The sequence below is a fragment of the Lytechinus pictus genome, unplaced genomic scaffold (assembly GCF_037042905.1).
Source record: "Lytechinus pictus isolate F3 Inbred unplaced genomic scaffold, Lp3.0 scaffold_31, whole genome shotgun sequence".
Lineage (NCBI taxonomy): Eukaryota > Metazoa > Echinodermata > Echinoidea > Temnopleuroida > Toxopneustidae > Lytechinus > Lytechinus pictus.
In genome coordinates this window covers 316,238-337,681 of record NW_026974151.1, presented here as the reverse complement: position 1 = coordinate 337,681, position 21,444 = coordinate 316,238, and the positions used below count along the sequence as shown (strand labels likewise).

The 21,444-nt window shown below is 39.0% G+C and overlaps 1 protein-coding gene across 2 annotated transcripts; it reads right to left on the bottom strand.

Annotated features, from left to right (window-relative positions):
- Nucleotides 1-383: 383 nt before the first annotated feature.
- Nucleotides 384-16,311, bottom strand: LOC129269578 (uncharacterized). 2 transcript variants are annotated; one of them, XM_064115394.1, is made up of 8 exons: nt 16,211-16,311; nt 13,105-13,235; nt 9,866-10,000; nt 8,700-8,873; nt 3,687-3,829; nt 2,995-3,079; nt 2,435-2,619; nt 384-717 (listed from the first exon to the last, which is right to left on the bottom strand). In XM_064115394.1, the coding sequence occupies exons 1-7, from the start codon at nt 16,266-16,268 to the stop codon at nt 2,452-2,454; spliced, it is 894 nt and encodes a 297-aa protein (XP_063971464.1). In that variant the 5' UTR covers nt 16,269-16,311; the 3' UTR covers nt 384-717; nt 2,435-2,451. The 2 variants fall into 2 exon arrangements, with proteins under 2 accessions (XP_063971464.1, XP_063971465.1); XM_064115395.1 differs by lacking the exons at nt 13,105-13,235; nt 16,211-16,311 and adding an exon at nt 10,565-10,645 and having other exon boundaries at nt 386-717.
- Nucleotides 16,312-21,444: the final 5,133 nt, after the last annotated feature.

Here is a 21,444-nt window from a genome sequence, read left to right as displayed (position 1 = left end):
CACTTTCATATTGAGTGCCCCTCCCCCGGGGAAAATATGTACCGGCTTGCACTTGTGGACTTTGCTTTTCTCCATACTGCAGTAGTTTTTTTGCCAGTTCTTGAGTCCATTTCATGATTAATCTGTCAGACACATCCCCATGAACTGCTCTGAAATCACCATCTACATGTATCTGTGATGCAAATTAAAATGCATAAAGAAGGATTGTAAAACCTTGATTCAGTATGGTAATTTTGGGGTGGGCACATGTGTAATGTCTAATTGCAAAATGAATATCCAGCAACCAAGGAGCTAGGCCTTGATTATGTTAATGACACCTGGCAAAAGATACATCTAGGGAAGTATATTATTATCAGTAGTACCAAATAAAAACAGGCAGAATTTGGTAGACTTTTGTTACTGGTCCTGGCAGGCAAAAAAGATCAATGAGGAATTTTATTTGGGTTTTTGAGAAGCACACCTCAAGAATTAATGCTTTACTGTACTTTTGACATAAACCAAGAAAACAAAAGTTACCCCATACCATGTTAGGGACATCAAAGAGTCGAGGCCATTGCAACTCGATGTCATGCACGGTAGATTTCTTCTCTGAGTGAATTTCTTCTTGTCTTTTCAGTGCAGTCTTCTTCATGAATTCCACCACTTTAGGGATAGGGCTATTATTATGTTGAAGCCATTGCTTCATTTCTTCCAAGTTCTCCGGCTCCATATCTTTTTCTGAAAAAGACAAGGTGATAAAAACCAAAATCAATAGTAGGCTACCTACAGCAAACCCTAAACTACCTTTTACAAAAAGTTAAAGTCCTTCTCAAGCCTTTCGGCCCATAGAGCGGCGCCTATCTCCATTTCAATAAACCTAGGCCACATGTCTACTGGAAAGTAGAGAAACTACAGCAGGGGGTTAGTCCACTGGTAGCCATGTGTTTAACTTCCCTACTCCATTCTTCTAATGTCGAGTGCCTGACAAGTAAGCAGTAGGTACCATTTTTAAAGCCTTTGGTATGGCCCGGCTGGGGTTCAAACCCACAACCCCCCGATCATGAGGCGGACGCTCTCACCACTAGGCCACCATGCCGGTGACACCTGTTTAAGGCTCAAAAATTTGACGGCAATCAATCCTAAGATCTAGTGCACTGATGTAAGTCCCGGGGGGGGGGGGGGGGGGATCTGTCCTCATTGAAAGGGGGGGGGGGTATCATGCTTGACCAAGAATTCACGTAAAAAGGGTGTTTTTTGCAATCATGCACGTTACGTGCGTAACTTAAATAGGGTCTCAAAATCACCAAAAATCAAGAAAAAGGGTCACTTTTTTTAAACCGATGAGTTACGCATTCAGTGTCTTAAAAAAAATTCACCTTACCTGTGTACTTAGGGCTAATTGCATGTTCATTTAACACTACAGTTTATCACAATGATGGAATATTCCCAAATCCCAGCCAAAAACACTTTGCACATGCCCGCAAACACTTGAATTAGCCCGACCTCATGCACGGAAAGCAAAACATATATCACTATTTGCTTGGTTTGAAAATAGTTATTACTTGCTTTGGGGATTACTTACTTAGGGTAGCAAATTACCGATAATCATACTTATTTAGGGTGTATATTTTTGCATTTGTAAATACTTGTTTAGGATGCTTTTGGCAAGTCCTTGGTCATGCATGATACCCCCCCCCCTTTCAATGAGGACAGACCCCCCCCCCCCCCCCTGGGATGTAAGTTCCTGACCAGATGCACTGCAGGAATCAGACTAAGCTTCCTGTAAAAATTTATCTAAACTAGTTATAGGTTTCTTGTAAGAGGTTGGAACATACCTTTGATGCAAGTTGATTAAGTGTTACAAGCAACAAAAAAAAAACCATGCAGATGATTTTAAAGTGCGCTCTACAAATTTAAAGCGTAAACTCACAGCCTCAACACACTTTGAGAGAAATGGCATTGATCACTTTCACCCAAAAGACACTCCATTTAGCATCATCCAGGGATGCAGCTGCTATTGGGCACAGAACCCTATTCAGCCTACATCTAGAAGAACAATATTGCAACTGGGACCAGCTCTCGGAGTCCCCGAATATTGTACCGGTAGCTGAGACAATAAGCAATTAGTTCCGTGGCCAAGGGAATTTCAATCAAACATACAAATCATGGCTGCGCTGGGACTTGAACACACAACCTTAAGATCTGGAGTACAATGCCCTACCGATTGTGCTAACTTGATCACAAGCAATCTGCTGAGCATCATGAGGTGAAAATTGGTAGACCAAAGACTGGTCCCTGTGGAATGTGGAACATTATAAATCATCTGATAATTCTGAAGATTGTAATCAAGTAAGCCTACCAAACCCAACTTGAACTTGAAGATGAGCCAGTAATAATTAAACATTCAATGTTCACAAAGCATGCAACAAAACTTAAACTAGGCACATTAACATACCTTTAGATTTTAGTTCTTCAAATTTTTTCCTTGGTTGATGGTTCTTTCTGGTTCTCCTCACTTGAACTTGAAGGTTCCAAAGATGTCCACCCTTGCTTTGGCATTCTCTTTCTCACATTTTTCAACCTTTCTTCGATGAAGCCCTTTGCATGTTCACCCTCTACTGCTGGTGTATACCATGCTTCCTATGTGTGAAATTTATACAAAGAAATACATGTAACAGCAATGAGTGAATATACAGCACCTACTTTACAGTACAACCTAAAAAAGTGTAACATTTAAGTGTAAAAGTTTTGTTCAATTCAGTATTTAAACACTTATGAGGGTGCAAAATAGTTGACAACGCATATTGTTGTTATCGAACAACAAGATAATATGGCACGAGAGAAACCGAAATGCCACCAATAAGCGTTAGATGAGTCCGGTATTTTCTCTTCTGTTCAAAGTTATTGTTCATGGGGAAAGCCATATGGTACAATGGGACAAAAACAACTTGTTGATAACAACACAATTTTCTGCTTCAAATGATGTTCTTTTAACGTGATTAAACTTATACTTACATAACCAGGTCCTTCAACATCTTTCAGTGCTGGAAATTGTTGAATCATGGATATTGCCATGCCCACCTTCTGTTCAGCTGATGGTCTATTATTATAAAGATCCAAGAAGAAAGGAAAAAAATAATGATCTACTACAGATACCTATAAGATAATATAAGAACAAATTTGTCTTTTATTAGTAAATAGATTTTGCACTCATTCATCTTCCAGATGCTCCCTGCTGCCTTTAAACTATGCTGCATACTTTTTAGCAGCACAGCAAGGGCAATCATCTTCCAGTGATGTCACTGCACCATGACCCTCATGCATCTGAACAAGTTTGGAGATGAATATTGATTGTAACTGTCTTTTCATTTTCATTTGAAAAGTTATCTTCAGAAACCTGAAACAGTCAAAGTTTTGTAACAAAGCAAATATTTCAGTTAATTTTTATAATGAAACTCCCCCCCCCAATTTTAAGAGTTGTTGAATCATATCAGGGATATGAAAATCATCAATTTATCTTTTCTCCTTCTACCTGAAGGTTGAGAACTTATATCCATCCCTCATATATCCCCAGACAGGGCATGCATAAGCTGGCAGCAAACCTGCATTTCACCACTTTTGTGAAAAATAGCTTTTGACTGGTCTAAGCTCCAACCCTGGTCTATTGATTTTGTTAGTTGTTTGGAAATTTTTGAGTATTTTCTTACTTGTCTCCATATTTCTCCATGAGGTGGGATACAACTATTCTCACCATTCTTCGTCTGTTAGAGGCACTCTGTGGTCCACCTTCTTCAAGTTCACCGAGAATGGACTGGCCACCAGCAGCCTTTTCCAGAACAGCACTTATGTCCTAGAATTTGGTAAAGAAAAAAACAAATATTTGAACGGTTATTTTTATTACTAAATAGGTTCATTATTGCGGATTGAAATAATCGCTAGAGGGTATTCATTTGTCTCGCAATCTACTATGGTCAACAAGGAAATTCGTGATCACTCTCGCAAAAAGTGTTCACTGGCTTTCTAGGAAATTCGTGATCACTCTCGCAAAAAGTGTTCACTAGCTTACAAGTTCACGAGCTTTCGAGTGCCGCTGCAACTCTTTATCAAGTGACGAAAATTATCTGATGACGTACTCTATTTATACTAATCTCCAGGACCGTACGCACGAACGCGAGAACAATAGGTGGGTATTGATCCGTTGCGTCGGTATGCGGCGCGGCCGGTAATCCGTATATGCAAATAAGCCGGGGGTATATGCAAATACGCCGTGGGTCGGCGATATGCAAATTAGACAAAATTGGCGGGCTCGCTAGTTTCCCGTGGGCGGGGGCTGACTAGCTGAGCGGTCCCTCGTTCGGGGCCGGGAACGATCGGGTCGGCGTGCACTGCCAGGCAAGGGGGTATTGTGCTGTCTGATGGTTCGCATCCAGAAGTCGGGGATGTCGATCCCGCTGTCTCTGTTGAAGTTGTTAGGACAAAGACGTATACTAATAGCCTCCTTAATCCTGCGTGTATACCAATGTCTCTCTTTGGCAATGCAATGTACACCCTCCCAATCTGGGTGGTGTTGTTTCTCCCAAGCATGTTCTGCCACCGCGGATGTGTCGGTTCGCTGTAACCGAACATCGCGCTTGTGTTCAGTAATACGTTCAACTATCGGTCGGGCTGTTTCTCCGATGTAAGACCCGTCACATCCCTGGCAAGGAATGTTGTATACTACGCCATCACGTCTGTGATCAGGGATAGGGTCTTTGGGGTGTACAAGCTGTTTGTGTAAGGTGGTGTCCGAGCGGAAAACCGTTCGGATACCGTGACCTTCTAATCGGCGTTTAAGTTGTTGTGAGAGGCCATCTATGTATGGCAAGACTGTGCAAGTCTTGAAAACCTTCTGATCCCTTGGTGGTAGTTTTTTCTTGAAAGTGTTCTTGATAAAACGGCGTGGGTAGCCGTTGCTGTACAAGGCGCCACGTATGTGTGCTCTTTCTTTCGGGAGTTCAGGTGGGTGAGTTATGATACGTGCTGCTCTGTCGAACAGGCATTTAACAAGACCTTTCTTGACCGATTTGTCGTGATGAGAATCAAATGGTATGTATTGGTCTGTATGGGTGGGCTTGCGGTAGACAGAGGTGGAGAGTTTCCCGCCCTCGTGTCTTTGGACTAGCGTGTCAAGGAATGCTAATTTCCCTCCTTGCTCAGTCTCCAGAGTGAACTGGATGGACGGTTGCTGGCTATTCATGTATGAGAGTAGGCTGTCTGTTTCGGATCTATTTACGATTATGAAAGTGTCATCGACGTATCTCTTCCACACCCGAGGGTGGCATGTGGAAGGACACTTGGGCAAAGCGTTCTGTTCAAAACCTTCCATATATAGGTTAGCCACAACCGCTGAGACTGGGCTACCCATTGTTGCTCCTTCTGTTTGCTCATAGAAAGAGCCTCTGTACAGAAAATATGTGGATCTGAGGACGAACTCCAGGAGTTCGGCTATTTGTTCGGGCATAAGTGTGGTACGTTCTGATAATGTGGGATCGGATTGCATGCGTTGCAGGGCCGTACTGCATGCGCCCTCTATCGGTACGTTAGTGAAGAGGGAGACTACATCAAAAGAGATCATGGATTCCTGTTCGTTAACTGTCTGCTCCGATGTGAATTCAGCGAATTCACTGGAGTTGGAAACCGTGTGTTCTGAGCAGTTAGTGAGAGGGGACAGGATGTCCGCCAGGTACTTTGATAGGTTATAGGCAAATGAACCTATGCATGATACTATTGGTCTGAGAGGTATCCCGGGTTTGTGTATTTTGGGCAACCCGTATATTCTAGGTGGCTGTTTCTGTGTGGAAATATCTACGCAGATGTTTTCGCTAAATGCAAGAAAAGACAACAGGCTAAATTTGAAAAGTTGATACAACCCAAATCGAAGAAGGTCACCGCCTCATTAGCGAATGAGGATAAATGGGTTGTTAACCTATCCTCGAGACAGATCACCTCCACCGAGGAGCAATTGCTTAAGAAAGGCCTCGCCGTGTCGCCCCCAAAATTGCCCATTACCGAGATTATAGCTAAGGTTGAAACCGCGGTCAAGTTTATTGATCCAGTTTCGGCCGATGCCGCACGAAAAGATGTAGATTCCAGTCTACAGAGAGCACGTCCTCCGAAACCGAATACCACAAGAGAGATGCGTGATGCTCTTAAGACACTCAAGAATGATGATAGCATCACAATCCTCCCTGCGGATAAGGGTAGTGCCACAATCATTCTAGATAGTACCGCCTACGAAGACAAAATGACCGAGCTTCTGAGCTCTGGTCCGTATAAAATGCTAAAGAAAGACCCCACAGATCGAATGTGTCGCAAACTGACCAGTACGTTACTGGCACTAAAGAAAGACAAAGTTCTAGATGAGGCTACATACAAAAAGATAAAGCCCACACAGAAACAGCCACCTAGAATATACGGGTTGCCCAAAATACACAAACCCGGGATACCTCTCAGACCAATAGTATCATGCATAGGTTCATTTGCCTATAACCTATCAAAGTACCTGGCGGACATCCTGTCCCCTCTCACTAACTGCTCAGAACACACGGTTTCCAACTCCAGTGAATTCGCTGAATTCACATCGGAGCAGACAGTTAACGAACAGGAATCCATGATCTCTTTTGATGTAGTCTCCCTCTTCACTAACGTACCGATAGAGGGCGCATGCAGTACGGCCCTGCAACGCATGCAATCCGATCCCACATTATCAGAACGTACCACACTTATGCCCGAACAAATAGCCGAACTCCTGGAGTTCGTCCTCAGATCCACATATTTTCTGTACAGAGGCTCTTTCTATGAGCAAACAGAAGGAGCAACAATGGGTAGCCCAGTCTCAGCGGTTGTGGCTAACCTATATATGGAAGGTTTTGAACAGAACGCTTTGCCCAAGTGTCCTTCCACATGCCACCCTCGGGTGTGGAAGAGATACGTCGATGACACTTTCATAATCGTAAATAGATCCGAAACAGACAGCCTACTCTCATACATGAATAGCCAGCAACCGTCCATCCAGTTCACTCTGGAGACTGAGCAAGGAGGGAAATTAGCATTCCTTGACACGCTAGTCCAAAGACACGAGGGCGGGAAACTCTCCACCTCTGTCTACCGCAAGCCCACCCATACAGACCAATACATACCATTTGATTCTCATCACGACAAATCGGTCAAGAAAGGTCTTGTTAAATGCCTGTTCGACAGAGCAGCACGTATCATAACTCACCCACCTGAACTCCCGAAAGAAAGAGCACACATACGTGGCGCCTTGTACAGCAACGGCTACCCACGCCGTTTTATCAAGAACACTTTCAAGAAAAAACTACCACCAAGGGATCAGAAGGTTTTCAAGACTTGCACAGTCTTGCCATACATAGATGGCCTCTCACAACAACTTAAACGCCGATTAGAAGGTCACGGTATCCGAACGGTTTTCCGCTCGGACACCACCTTACACAAACAGCTTGTACACCCCAAAGACCCTATCCCTGATCACAGACGTGATGGCGTAGTATACAACATTCCTTGCCAGGGATGTGACGGGTCTTACATCGGAGAAACAGCCCGACCGATAGTTGAACGCATTACTGAACACAAGCGCGATGTTCGGTTACAGCGAACCGACACATCCGCGGTGGCAGAACATGCTTGGGAGAAACAACACCACCCAGATTGGGAGGGTGTACATTGCATTGCCAAAGAGAGACATTGGTATACACGCAGGATTAAGGAGGCTATTAGTATACGTCTTTGTCCTAACAACTTCAACAGAGACAGCGGGATCGACATCCCCGACTTCTGGATGCGAACCATCAGACAGCACAATACCCCCTTGCCTGGCAGTGCACGCCGACCCGATCGTTCCCGGCCCCGAACGAGGGACCGCTCAGCTAGTCAGCCCCCGCCCACGGGAAACTAGCGAGCCCGCCAATTTTGTCTAATTTGCATATCGCCGACCCACGGCGTATTTGCATATACCCCCGGCTTATTTGCATATACGGATTACCGGCCGCGCCGCATACCGACGCAACGGATCAATACCCACCTATTGTTCTCGCGTTCGTGCGTACGGTCCTGGAGATTAGTATAAATAGAGTACGTCATCAGATAATTTTCGTCACTTGATAAAGAGTTGCAGCGGCACTCGAAAGCTCGTGAACTTGTAAGCTAGTGAACACTTTTTGCGAGAGTGATCACGAATTTCCTAGAAAGCCAGTGAACACTTTTTGCGAGAGTGATCACAAATTTCCTTGTTGACCATAGTAGATTGCGAGACAAATGAATACCCTCTAGCGGTTATTTTTATTATACCAGTATTTTTTTTTCAGTTAGGCCAGAACAAAATTATTTGTTACTCGTTAAAGTACATGGGAATTAGAATTTACTTCTTGTCAGAACTGTTTAAATTTATACCATGTGAGGCATTTTCTTGAGATTTGACAAAAATACTTTTTGTTATCAGAAGTTTTTGTTAACGAGTTGATATGTACATGTAATTATGTATAGTGCAATGAATAACAAAATACGAAATGTTTTCATCAATCTGATTTTGTAGGCCTATTATTCAGCATGACTCCTATTTTGCTCAAAATATTGGGTTTTTATTATTGATTAGTATTTTTTTTTATTGAAAGGCAGTCCTCACTATACCTGGTAAGTGGTATATATTAATTTAGTAAACTCACAAATTCATATGGTGTCTTGGACATCTTCACAATTGGCTTCTTTGCTGGTCCACTCATTTCTGTTTTTGGTTTCTTAGCTGGTCCACTCGTTTCTGTTTTTGGTTTCTTTGCTGGTCCTGCACTAATTTCTCCCTTGGCTGAGTCACTATCAGATGAAAGCATTGCTACATCACTCTGGAATTATAGAAGCAATTCATGACTATATATGCAACACCGTAATATGGTCAATCAAGGCCAAACTAGACAAATTTTAAAATTACTTAAACATGAAGTTGCTCACTTTGTTTATCTCCCTTGCCGAAATTTGATACAGTTTTGATAATATCAATACTATGTAAAAATATAGGCCTACCTATTAGCAGTAGCAGTGTATCAAAATGTATCAAATTAAAGGGACATTCCCTGATTTTGACCCCCACTTTTAATGACATGTATCAGTAGATACACCCAAGAAAACCCTATTTCCAAAATTTCAGTCAATTTGAACTTTGCATTGCCAAGTTATGCATCATTACGTGCATTACATTTCCCCATAGACTATAGTGTAATCTTTTCTCTCGGATCCGAGAGAAACCCAAACATTGTGCTTTTTTGGCACTTCTGAAGTATCTAAATTAAAAAAAGTGGCTCGACAGATTTGTGAGGCTTTTCATTTACTTAATTTCTTGTGATTTGTGTGCATAGCATGTTTAAGTAAAACCTACGTTAACTACAACAAACACTGTCCAATGTAGTTTGAAAACAATTTAATGCCTTATCCTTGACTAGAACTCCTTCCGCTACAAACATGACATATAACAATAATTTTTAGCACCAAACAAGAACAAGTACCCGGATGACATTCTAGGTCAGGTCACCGGAAGTACAGTACATGTACAAGTATGTTGTGCTAACTACAGTTCAAGGCCTTCAGGAAAAAAAATAAAACACGATTTCTATTGTTTTACTTTAAATTATGCTAATTTGTTAAAAAAAGTACATGGAAATAGCAAACAGTTGTGTTTTCATAAAGGTCAAAGTCTTAAGCAAGTCATGTCCAAGTTTGAACAACATAAATCCAAATTTGGCATACTGTTCTTTTAGATCTTCGCTCAAGGGTTGAGGGTTCAAAGGCCAAAGGGTTGCTTGGTTCTAATGTGAATGGGCTTATAGGGTTATATACTCACAGACATCATTGTCTTATCAGGTACCTTCACAGCTTCCTTTCTTATCCATCTATTTGTTGACTTTTCTGCCACAGATTCACACACTTCCCCTGGTTCTAGTTCCTTTTCAGATAGTTCTGCATCAGCATTTTCTCCCTAAGACAATATAAAAGAAGAAAACAACAAAATATAAGTACCAGCATGTTAATTGTATTCATGTGCGATTCAGAGAATGTAGCTGAAGGCATTTTGAATAATCGATTCTTTTCTGGAAGAGTAAACACATAATGAGCTACCACATACATTACATCCCCATGGACCAGGAAAGCTAAGTTCAAGTGTTCTTTTGTTTACTCAGATACTTGGGTTTGCTTTGAAGTGGTTAAATGCGTTCAAGTGTGACCCACGCTAGGAAGATTCGGTGGGGATTTAAAATGTTCTTGTGAAAAAATGAAAGGTCGCGTGCACTCCCAACTCAATCGTATCAGTCACATTAACCTCTAAACGTGTGAGCAACTGAGCATTGTTGTTAAATTGACTTATTAAAAAATCGGTTTTCTTAAATTAAAACTGGAATTGTATATTAAAAGGTGTGCAAAATGTTATTTTATTACACAGGTCATAAACTTTACAGATAAATTTTAAAGAAGCACAGAACAAAAAGATCATTCTGTACTGATGCATATTTGGTAAAGGCATTTTCACCTTTTATTTTCTTACCACATTAAAGTGAGTATCTTGGGCTGATGTACCAGTTGTCTCCTTCCATATAAGCCTGTGTTGCATGAAGTGGGTGGAAATCTACCAGTTCTACATCACATGAAGCAAGTCTAGTAAGTATTGGTTTCTGGACAACATAAGCATGCAAGTGGCGAGAATACCCTACTACTGACCATGGCTGGACGATGAACTTAACTTTTGATTCTGGCAGAACAAGGACCTCATGTATTTTCCCAAAATTAGGATCCTCATCTGGACACATCCCTACAACCAAAATCATACCTTTTATGTAGATGGTGCCACAGAATTTAATCCACTTCGCAATGAAAACATCATCAAACAATGGATAGTTGTCTAACAGATTTGAGATGACTTCTGCATCATCCAATGAAGCGAGTACTGTAGCTTCCCCTGGTCCAACTTCTAACATTGAATCTTCCAATGATTTCCTAGTATGCAATGTATAGCACAACTGCATTTGATGCTTGACTGCCAATGATAATGGTATATTTTTGAAGTTGCAAATGACATGACCCATCTGTTTGGAGTCGTTATGCTTAGCTTCAAACCTCATAGCCCAATATTGTCCCAATGGCCCAATCTCTCTGATAGCTTTTGCATAATGCAACATAAAATGGTGCTTGGGTTTGAGATGAGCTTCAAACACTTCAACAGACATTTGATGATGATCTCTTATGAGTTGCGTGAGATAGCGAGTTTCTCCTACAGTATTGACAGGGGAGAAAATGATGTCCATGCACTCAATCAGGAGAAGTATGACCTCCCAGTATTGATTATCTTCTTCAACACAGTCGCCCATCATAAGACAGAAATGCCTCATTATGCACCACATCTGTGCAGCTGTTTGTCCTGCAGCATTTGGAGATCTGAGATCTTTTTCTGTGAAGCAGGTTGGTTTGTTGCACTTGTCAGTGAATCCATAATCATAGCTGGTTATCCTGCCATTCAGAAGTTCCAGTGTAAATTTACCGCTTCGTATAAGTTCTCGTATCACAATCTTAAGTTCCCACATGCACACCCCTTCCAAAACATCATGCATAATGTCTGGGGCATAGTTCCTAGTTACGTGAAATGTCTGAAGCTCATTGAAAATGCTGTTCCGTCTGATGCCAGTTGCTGATACGTCATTTATAGCAACATCCTCCATATAGTTATGTTCATTCCTAAGAACAGAACTTGCAATATATTGTGTCTGAATTTCATCTCTGGAGATTTTGCAATGACGACAAGGGAAGTTTGCTGAAAAAGATTCCACAATTCCAAGGAGACCATGGACACCCAGATTATCACCAACAACTTGTGCCACTCCAAAGCGAATGTTGCCTGAAAACACATCAGTTTCAATCTCAATCCCATCACTCTCCAGACTCTTCAAATCATTGATTATGGGACGCAAGATTTGATCCATTCCATAGGCTTTTGCATCATTATTGTTATAAACAGCCAAAAGGTAAATATGCTCGAGTGCGGATGTGTACTTTCTTGGTAGACTCTTGATCGTGAAGTACATTAAACCGATTTTATGCTTCCTCGATCCAAGTGGATTGCAAACCTCAACGTCATCACCATATATCAACAAGAGGACTTTATGGCCGTAGATATTCAGGTGGCTTTTGCACAGTTCACCATCTTGGAAATCCTGAAGAATGTCATCCTTAACATTTTGTTGATGTTCCATTATAGCTTCCATCAAACCTTTACTCATCAGTATCTGTCGAAGGAGTAGTTTCAATGGTACATACTGGAAATCTTTGTTGATTTCTGTTTGCTGCACTTCTCCGGTTTTTCTATCTGTTCTTTGTACATACTCGACAGCTAATTGATTTCCATTCATAAAATTAATTGACTTTGGCTCGACAAAGCCCTGTAATTTTCGTAAGTATTGCTTCAGTTTGTAATCTGTGTTTACTTCAGAAAATGGCTGTTCAAGTTTATTCAGACAGTTGGATAATTCTTGCCATTCCGGATTTTCTTCATCGACACCTAAATTTGCAACAATTGTCTTCACTTTCTCGCCTATACACCCAACTATGTCGGAAATAAGATCTGTGGTTGACTGCTGAACTAGGGACACAGTGGTACCAGTGACATGTCGTGTAGATTTAAGCTTGCAAAGAAATTGTGCACTTTTTATGAAAATGTCAGTTTCTGGTTCATTTTCCTCATCTTCTTCATCAGCTATGTCTTGATTTAGATCCAAATCAAGTTGCTGAGCCTGAGGGTCCTGCTCCTGAAAAGCTTCTTCATTTTGCTGATCATCATCAACATGTTCAAGTTGTGCATGTTCACTTTTAAAATGTCTCTTTAAAGACCAAGTATATTGAAATGTCCTCATACATCCATCCTGATAACAAGGTACAGGGCATCTAAACTGGTTTCCTTGGATAATGTCATGAACAACTCTCAAATGCTTTAAGTAGTAACGAAACCCAAAATATATAGTGTTTTGGCACTTATAACACACAAATCCCATGGTCAATATATAGTATACATGTATATGGTCAATGTACTACATGTACCTGAAGTTGTTTTATGTATGGTCTGTAGTGTAGAAGAAATTTTATCCTCTCTCCTAACTTCGGAATCAACAACTTTATGGCATCTTTATCCTCCTCCAAATGTTTAAAGGCATGATCATCTATACCATTCTCTGAAAAGACGGACATGAAAAAACAAAATATGAACATTCAGTCATTCAAAATACATCTACGCCATGATCTCTCGTTTTTTTTTTTGGTTACTGGTACCAAATTTTCTGATGGTTCAGCATTATAAAACATGTCAAAAAGTGTCAAAAACATGACTTTTTTACCTGCACACATAAATAGTGACAGAAGTTACAGCACTTGAAATCATTCATTGTCACAACCACTTTTGGTTTCCTTTGGCAATTCATGGAAGTTAAATTAAAGGCAGGGGCATTCTGCGATTTACTAAAAAATGAACCATTATTTTGTTAACTATCTATAGGTTAACCGTTAAAGGTGCATGTTATGATCCCAAAAATCATCCCTGAAATTTTTTCATCAAAAGTGAGATTTTTATGCACAATAAAAGGCCATATTAAACAGATTACTTAGGTGAAATTTGTTTTACCACAAAAAGTTGGCCACCAAATTTGGTCAACGGGATCCTTGACTGACTAGTATTACATTGCTTGGGGTTTTGAAGTGACCCGACAGCTCGAAGGTCATCTAGAGGTCAATTTATTTATAATGTCTAATTGCAAAATGAATATCCAGCAACCAAGGAGCTAGGCCTTGATTATGTTAATGACACCTGGCAAAAGATACATGTAGGGAAGTATATTATTATCAGTAGTACCAAATAAAAACAGGCAGAATTTGGTAGACTTTTGTTACTGGTCCTGGCAGGCAAAAAAGATCAATGAGGAATTTTATTTGGGTTTTTGTACATGCCGGCTAAACATCCGAGAAAAAAAATTCAGGGTCCAAAATCCAATATTTGTCTTTATACCAGACACAAAACTCTATTCATTTTCAAAAATTTAAATGAACGTCCAATTTTGCAATTCTAAACATCCAATTCTAAAAATTTCAGGGTCCCAAATCCAATATTTGTCTATTTGTCAAAACTCTATTCATTTTCAAAATGCAATTTTTTGCGTTAATTTTCAACTGTCCAAAAATCTGACCGAACGTCCAATTTTGCGATGTAAGCTGTGCTTACGATTTAAAACAACGCTTGCGCGTCTTTTCTAACATTGGCGTACAAAATTGTACATGCCGGCTTAACATCAAAAAAAATTTTCAGGGTCCAAAATCCAATATTTGTCTTCATATCAGACACAAAACTCTATTCATTTTCAAAATGCAATTTTTTGCGTTAATTTTCAACTGTCCAAAAATTCAACTGAACATCCAATTTTGCGATGTAAGCTGTGCTTACGATTTAACTCATTTGCGACAGAGGGCCTGTCAGAGAGGATTTCAATGACCACTCTTCCCATTGGCAACTTGAGAGTCTAATCTATACTTAGTGTGGAACACAGCACTTACTTATGGGGATATATGATTTCAGAGTAATAAGACATTGGCCCTATGCAACCTGTAGGAGCTTTACATGGGATGAATGATAGATATAAATCTTAAGAAATAACATCTTTATGAAAAAATAAATTCCTGCAGTTATAAGAATACATTTTACTTGTGAGAAAAACAATTGTTAGTACTTCCAAGTCATTTATGATGCACCACATACCTAACTGAAAATGGAATAGTCTAGACATACAGGGTTTAATAAAGTTCAATAAACTTATCATACCATATAGGTTCATCAATTTCGGAATAGGGGTATCAACATAATGGGGAAATATGTCAAACAGAAGATACAGTGGCTAAATATTATTTTCATTGCATTATAATAGATTCTAAAGGCATGATTATTCAGTTTGTTTTCTTCCTAAAACTGATATTGCTAAAATTTAGGCAACTCTTTGATTATCTTTGTAAGTAACTTACTCTACCCTGCTTGAGAATAGACTGGCCTGTCTACCTATTTGCATATGATATGCGCGCAGTGCTTACACACTGGGTTGTGTGTATGCGTAAAGCACACAAGCACATAGACATTGCATGGGACATTGTACTGTGTGTTGTAGGTATGGTGAATGTTGTAATTATATGAGCTCTACATGTAAGCCTATGCAATATTCTGCGTGTTATAATGAATGGGGCTTTTGGTTGCCTAGATATTTCACAACCTCGTCCAGTTTGGGTATGTAATAACCAATCAGAGGGCTTCTAAAATTCATAACTTCAACATTAATTTTTTATGACTAAGTAAGGAGTGTTCTGATTGGCTAAATTTTTTCTTGAGCTCCTGGCCAAATTCCAGGTCACCACACTTTCTATTTTTTTTGGTGAATGGCCGGAGCAAACCACAAAACGTGGAATGCTGTCCCAAAAGAGTAAAAACGACGCTTTCGCGTCTTTTCTAACATTGCATGGCGTACAAAATTGTACATGCCGGCTAAACATCCAAAAAAAATTTCAAGGTCCAAAATCCAATATTTGTCTTCATATCAGACACAAAACTCTATTCATTTTCAAAATGCAATTTTTTGCGTTAATTTTCAACTGTCCCAAAATTTGACTGAACGTCCAATTTTGCGATGTAAGCTGTGCTTACGATTTAGAACGACGCTTTCGCGTCTTTTTTAACATTGGCGTACAAAATTGTACATGCCGGCTAAACATCCGAAAAAAATTTCATGGTCCAAAATCCAATATTTGTCTTTATACCAGACACAAAACTTTATTCATTTTCAAAATGCAATTTTTCAGTATTGTACAGTATACCTGTACATACGTACAGATCATGACATCACTCAGTCTGCCTCCGTATCTTATCTCTGTGGGACTGTATTTACATTTAGAACATGTAGCCTACATAAAGCCTAAAATTTACAACTTCCTCGTATCTGTGCTTCATCTATGTGTGTCTGCACACAATCAATGGATCATGATGCCATGCACTGCAATGGCAATGCCAATGTCAACGTGTTATTTTGTGAAATTACTTAATCTTAACGAAATACTACAATCATGTAAGTTTACATAGTAAAGACACAAACATGTTTGACACTCAAGACAAATTTCTTACCTTCAAACACAGCAACTAAACCACCTAATCCCCACTTATTTAGGAGCCTCTCCATCATCAACACCAACTAAGCGGTCGCATGCAGACTGCAGTAAAAAATTCGCAACTTGAGACGCGGCGGGAAATTCGAAATCATACTCACCATACATTGAGTGATTCGACCTGAAGTAAAATAGTTCTTTGATAAAAATAATATATATCACAACGCAAATGAAGTGAAATACATGGAAAGTTTTAAAATGTTGTTTCTTTCACACTGATTAAATTTGTTTGCTATTACATCATTACAAGTATTAGCAAAATAACTATTGATTATTGAACACTGCACACAGTAATATATCCCTCCGCCGTTCAACTTGCATTGCAGTCATTTTGATGATGACTCTTTAGGCAAGTTATTTTTCCACTTCATACACCTAGTCATTTTTAACTTCCGGCGCAGTCAAAAAGCCAAAAGGCAAAGTAAACAGTGAAAGGTTGACCCCATATGCAGTCAAATTTGACTACATCCACGGTTATTTTGAAATGACCACCCAAACTAGTCAAATTTTGACTACCTATTTTTAAGTGTGTACATGCGTCTATGCCTACAACGTGTGTTTTTGCTGAACATAATCTTGTTCGGTAGATATTAATCATTCAATGACTGACTGTAATTATGTCAGTCGAATAAGAAGGTTAAAAAGAAATAGAGGTGAAATTAGAGGAAGAGTAAGAAGAAAAACCGTGAAGATATTGGTATGAATAAGAAACAGAATAACACTTTTTATTCCTTCTACTTATGTTTTTGATTATCTGTAAAATTGTTCTGAAAGAAACACTTTATTTTAATGAATCCTGAATCCAAAAGTTCAATATCTACAGCATAAGACATAATTTGTAGTAATTGACGAATGACCATTATTCTTCCCAAGGATAGGCCTAATGTCGTGAATGACAGACAAGAAACATGGTGCCGCTATTTAGTGTGGTCCTTGTTCACGTGTTTACTTCATATTTTTCACTGCCTTTTCAACGTCTTTCTCCTTTTCATCTTTTACTCTTCTGTTATATTGCGTATAATGTATTCATCATTATTATCATTGGACTGGCATTTGTTCTGGTATTCCTTGATAAGAAAGGAAAAATAGATGGAAGTAAAAGTTTATCTTTAAAAATCTAGACGCTTCCATTCTGGGTGTATTCATTAATAAAATGTATGATACTTAGTATCATTTTCCTTATTTTTTTTAGAAGAAACTGTTACATGCCAAAAATTATACACCATAAAGTGGAATGATATAGTTCTTGGTAGGTTTATTTTCTTATCCAAGTGTGGGCATTGTTTATCAGGTTTTGGATATTCTATTAACCCTAAACTCAATGTTTTGTTTAGGTAATAACTTCTGTAATGTATCTTCATGGTTGATCTAGACTTGTATAAATACAATAAAAATGAGTTGTTAACCATACTTATAACCCTTTTTTTTAGTCAAACCTTGTATATAGCTTCCCATCATGTAGTCGTTGTGTACACACCCTCAATTGTTACCTTATATATGCTCTAAAATCATTAAAATCCCATAATATAATTTCAATTCATATCCTTATGAGCTTTATTTCTTTGAGTATCGATCAGTGACATGTAATCCTGAGTTGTTCCGAAAGTTCAAACAGGCAAACCCTTTAATCTGGATGAGCGCATGAGCATGTGCACATGCTTTTGCGGCTCTCCAGTTAGGAGCTCTTAATTACTTTATTCTGTTGCATATGATCTTTTATATTGTTACTAAGTGAATATGTAAGTTGCATGGCATCAGCTGGGTAATTTGTAAGTTTATTATTTGATGATTTCATGTGTATTTTCGAAGTTACTTTTTTGGTGGTTGTCTATGCTTACATAGTATGAAAACATCCATGTTGTATGTATGCACCTCTATGCATCACTATACCTTTACTGTGTAGCTATTGTGCATTGTTTACTTCAATGAACTTGAATGCCTAGACTGAAATAAATCACAATGCAGGCTGTTCATCTGGGACTATTCATCCTTCTGTGCCACTCTGCTAGTGCTATTGACTTTGTGGACTGCAGTGGACATACCATTGTACATCCTTTGGGTTGTGAACTTTTCACTAGAAAACATTTTCTTAAAAGAAGGATCCCATATAGTGTAAACACCCACTGGGCATTTTACCGGATATTACCCGGGTTGTAACAGGTAATAACGTAGTTATTACCACGGTAACACCAGTGGGTAGTAACGGGGAAATAGTAGACCAATCTTTCCCCGTTATTACCCGGACCCGATATTACTCCATTTACCCAATATTACCCAGTATGATGTAACCGATATTTCCAGTTATTTTCATGATATTACTGCCCGATATTACTCCATTTACCCAATATTTCCCGGTATGATGTAACCGATATTTCCAACATTTCCACGTTATTACCACCAAATATTACCCCTATTTACCCAGTATTACCCGGATTGTAACAGGTAATTACCACGGTAACACCAGTGGGTAGTAACGGAGAAATAGTAGACCAATCTTTCCCCGTTATTACCCGGACCCAATATTACTCCATTTACCCAATATTACCCAGTATGATGTAACCGATATTTCCAGTTATTTTCACAATATTACCGCTCGATATTACTCCATTTACCCAATATTTCCCGGTATGATGTAACCGATTTTTCCAACATTTCAACGTTATTACCACCAAATATTACCCCTATTTACCCAATATTACCCAGGTTGTAACAGGTAATAACGTAGTATTACCACGGTAACACCAGTGGGTAGTAACGGGGAAATAGTAGACCAATCTCTCCCCATTATTAACCGGACCCGATATTACTCCATTTACCCAATATTACCCAGTATGATGTAACCGATATTTCCAGTATTTTCATGATATTACCCGGTATGATGTAACCGATATTTCCGGCGGCATTGCCATGTTATTACCTGATATTACCCGGGTTGTAACGTAGGTAATAACGTAGTTATTATCGGGTGCGGGTAATAACAGGGAAAGATCGGTCTACTATTTCCCCCCGTTACTAAGTAACGGGGAAATAGTAGACCGATCTTGCCCCGTTATTACCCGCACCCGATATTACTCCATTTACCCAATATTACCCAGTATGATGTAACCGATATTTCCAGTATTTTCATATTACCACCCGTTATTACCCTATTTACCCAATATTACCCGGGATAATGTAACCGATATTTCCAGCATTGCCATGTTATTACCACTTGATATTACTGCATTTACCCGATATTACTGGTATGATGTAACCGACATTTCCAGCATTTCTGCGTTATTACCACCCAAAATTACCCCATTTGCCCAATATTACCCGCTATGATGTAACCGATATTTCCAGCATTGCCTTGCTATTACCACCCGATATTACTGCATTTACCCGATATCATTGCATTTATCCAATATTCCCCAGTATATGTCACCGATATTTCCCGCACTGCCACGTTATTGCCACCCGATATTACCCCTTTTACCCAATATTAACCGGGATAATGTAACCGATATTTCCTGCATTGCCATGTTTTTACCACCTGATATTACTCCATTTACTCAATATTACCTGGTATAATGTAACCAGTATTTCCTGCATTGCCACGTTATTACCACCAAATATTACCCCATTTACCCAATATTACCCGGGATGATGTAAAATATTTTCAGCATTTCCACGTTATTACCAGCCAATATTACCCCATTTACACAATATGATATAACCAATATTTCCCCCATTGCTACGTTATTACCACCTAATACTACCCCAAATTACCCGGGATGATGCAACTGATATTTCCGGTATTGCCATGTTACCACCTGATATTACCCAATTTACCCAATATTGCCAGGGATGATGAAACCGTAATTTCCGGCATTGCCATGTCCTTACCATCAGAGGGCCAATATACCCCATTTACCCAATATTAGGAAGGATAATATAACTGAAATTTGTGGAATTGCCGTGTTATTATCTGTGGCATGTGCCCATGGTAATACCAATACATTTGTATCCGCCTGGCTATAACAAAGGGAACACAGCAGAACAGAGATGTTCTAATGTATCAAGCGCTATATAAAAGCAGGTTATCATTATTATGTTTCTTTAAACATATTTCCCACAAAATGAGACCAGGGCTGTGTTTCATAAAGCTGTTCGTAAGTTACAAACAACTTTACGCACGACTGGTGATCATTTCTTGTGCTCCATGATTGAGAATAAGCATAGTATATCAACTGAGAACATGTTCCAGTCATGCGTAAAGTCGTTCGTAACATTACGAACAGCTTTATGAAACAGCTCCCGGATGAACTGGTTCCAGTTGAAACCATATGATGATCGAGACTACTCAGAGACCAGCAGAAGCTGCACGTTAACACACTCATGAATGTAATCATACACACAACAAACACGCATGTTGGTTTTGATAAGCAAATCGGTGCATACACACAAAGGCATTTTCTGACCCAGTCTTTTATGGTACATAAAACAAAAATCTGTTTTTTATTTTCCTGCAAGTACATATTTTCTTTCAGCTCTCTTGTACTTACATATAATTATAAACTTGAGTTGTAAAATGTTCAAGTTATCGAAAATGTCAATATAACTGGTTTCAAAATTTAAACCATATAGTTGGTTTCAAAATTTAGACAATGTGACATACAATACCTGTATTTCATAAATACAAATTGGCATAATGGCATTATAATTAATACACTTTTCAAATGGATAATAATACAACATTTGCAATTATATAAACCTGCTGTTAACTAGCACCCACAACCTAGCAAGATATCTTGTTCAGACGCAGCACACAATACTGTGAAGTTAAAGCATCTTGGCTTATTACATGTAACAAATGCTTCTACACAATATAACAGCACTCTTTGCTGAAACATGCATACATGTACCTAAAATGTAGTCCTTTGGAAGCAATATGCTCAGTATCGTGGCCTGACATTTTTTGAAGGGTACATAAAACTGATTATTACAATTCAAAAAATTCAAACTAAAAAAAAATTCAAATTCAATATATATATATATATATATGTGTGTGTGTGTGTGTGTGTATATATATATATATATATATATATATATATATATATATATATATATACACACATATTTAAACGAAGAAATCCAAAGTGCAATAGCAATGTATAAATCAAAGTGATGAAACAAAGAAAGGAAAAACCAAGA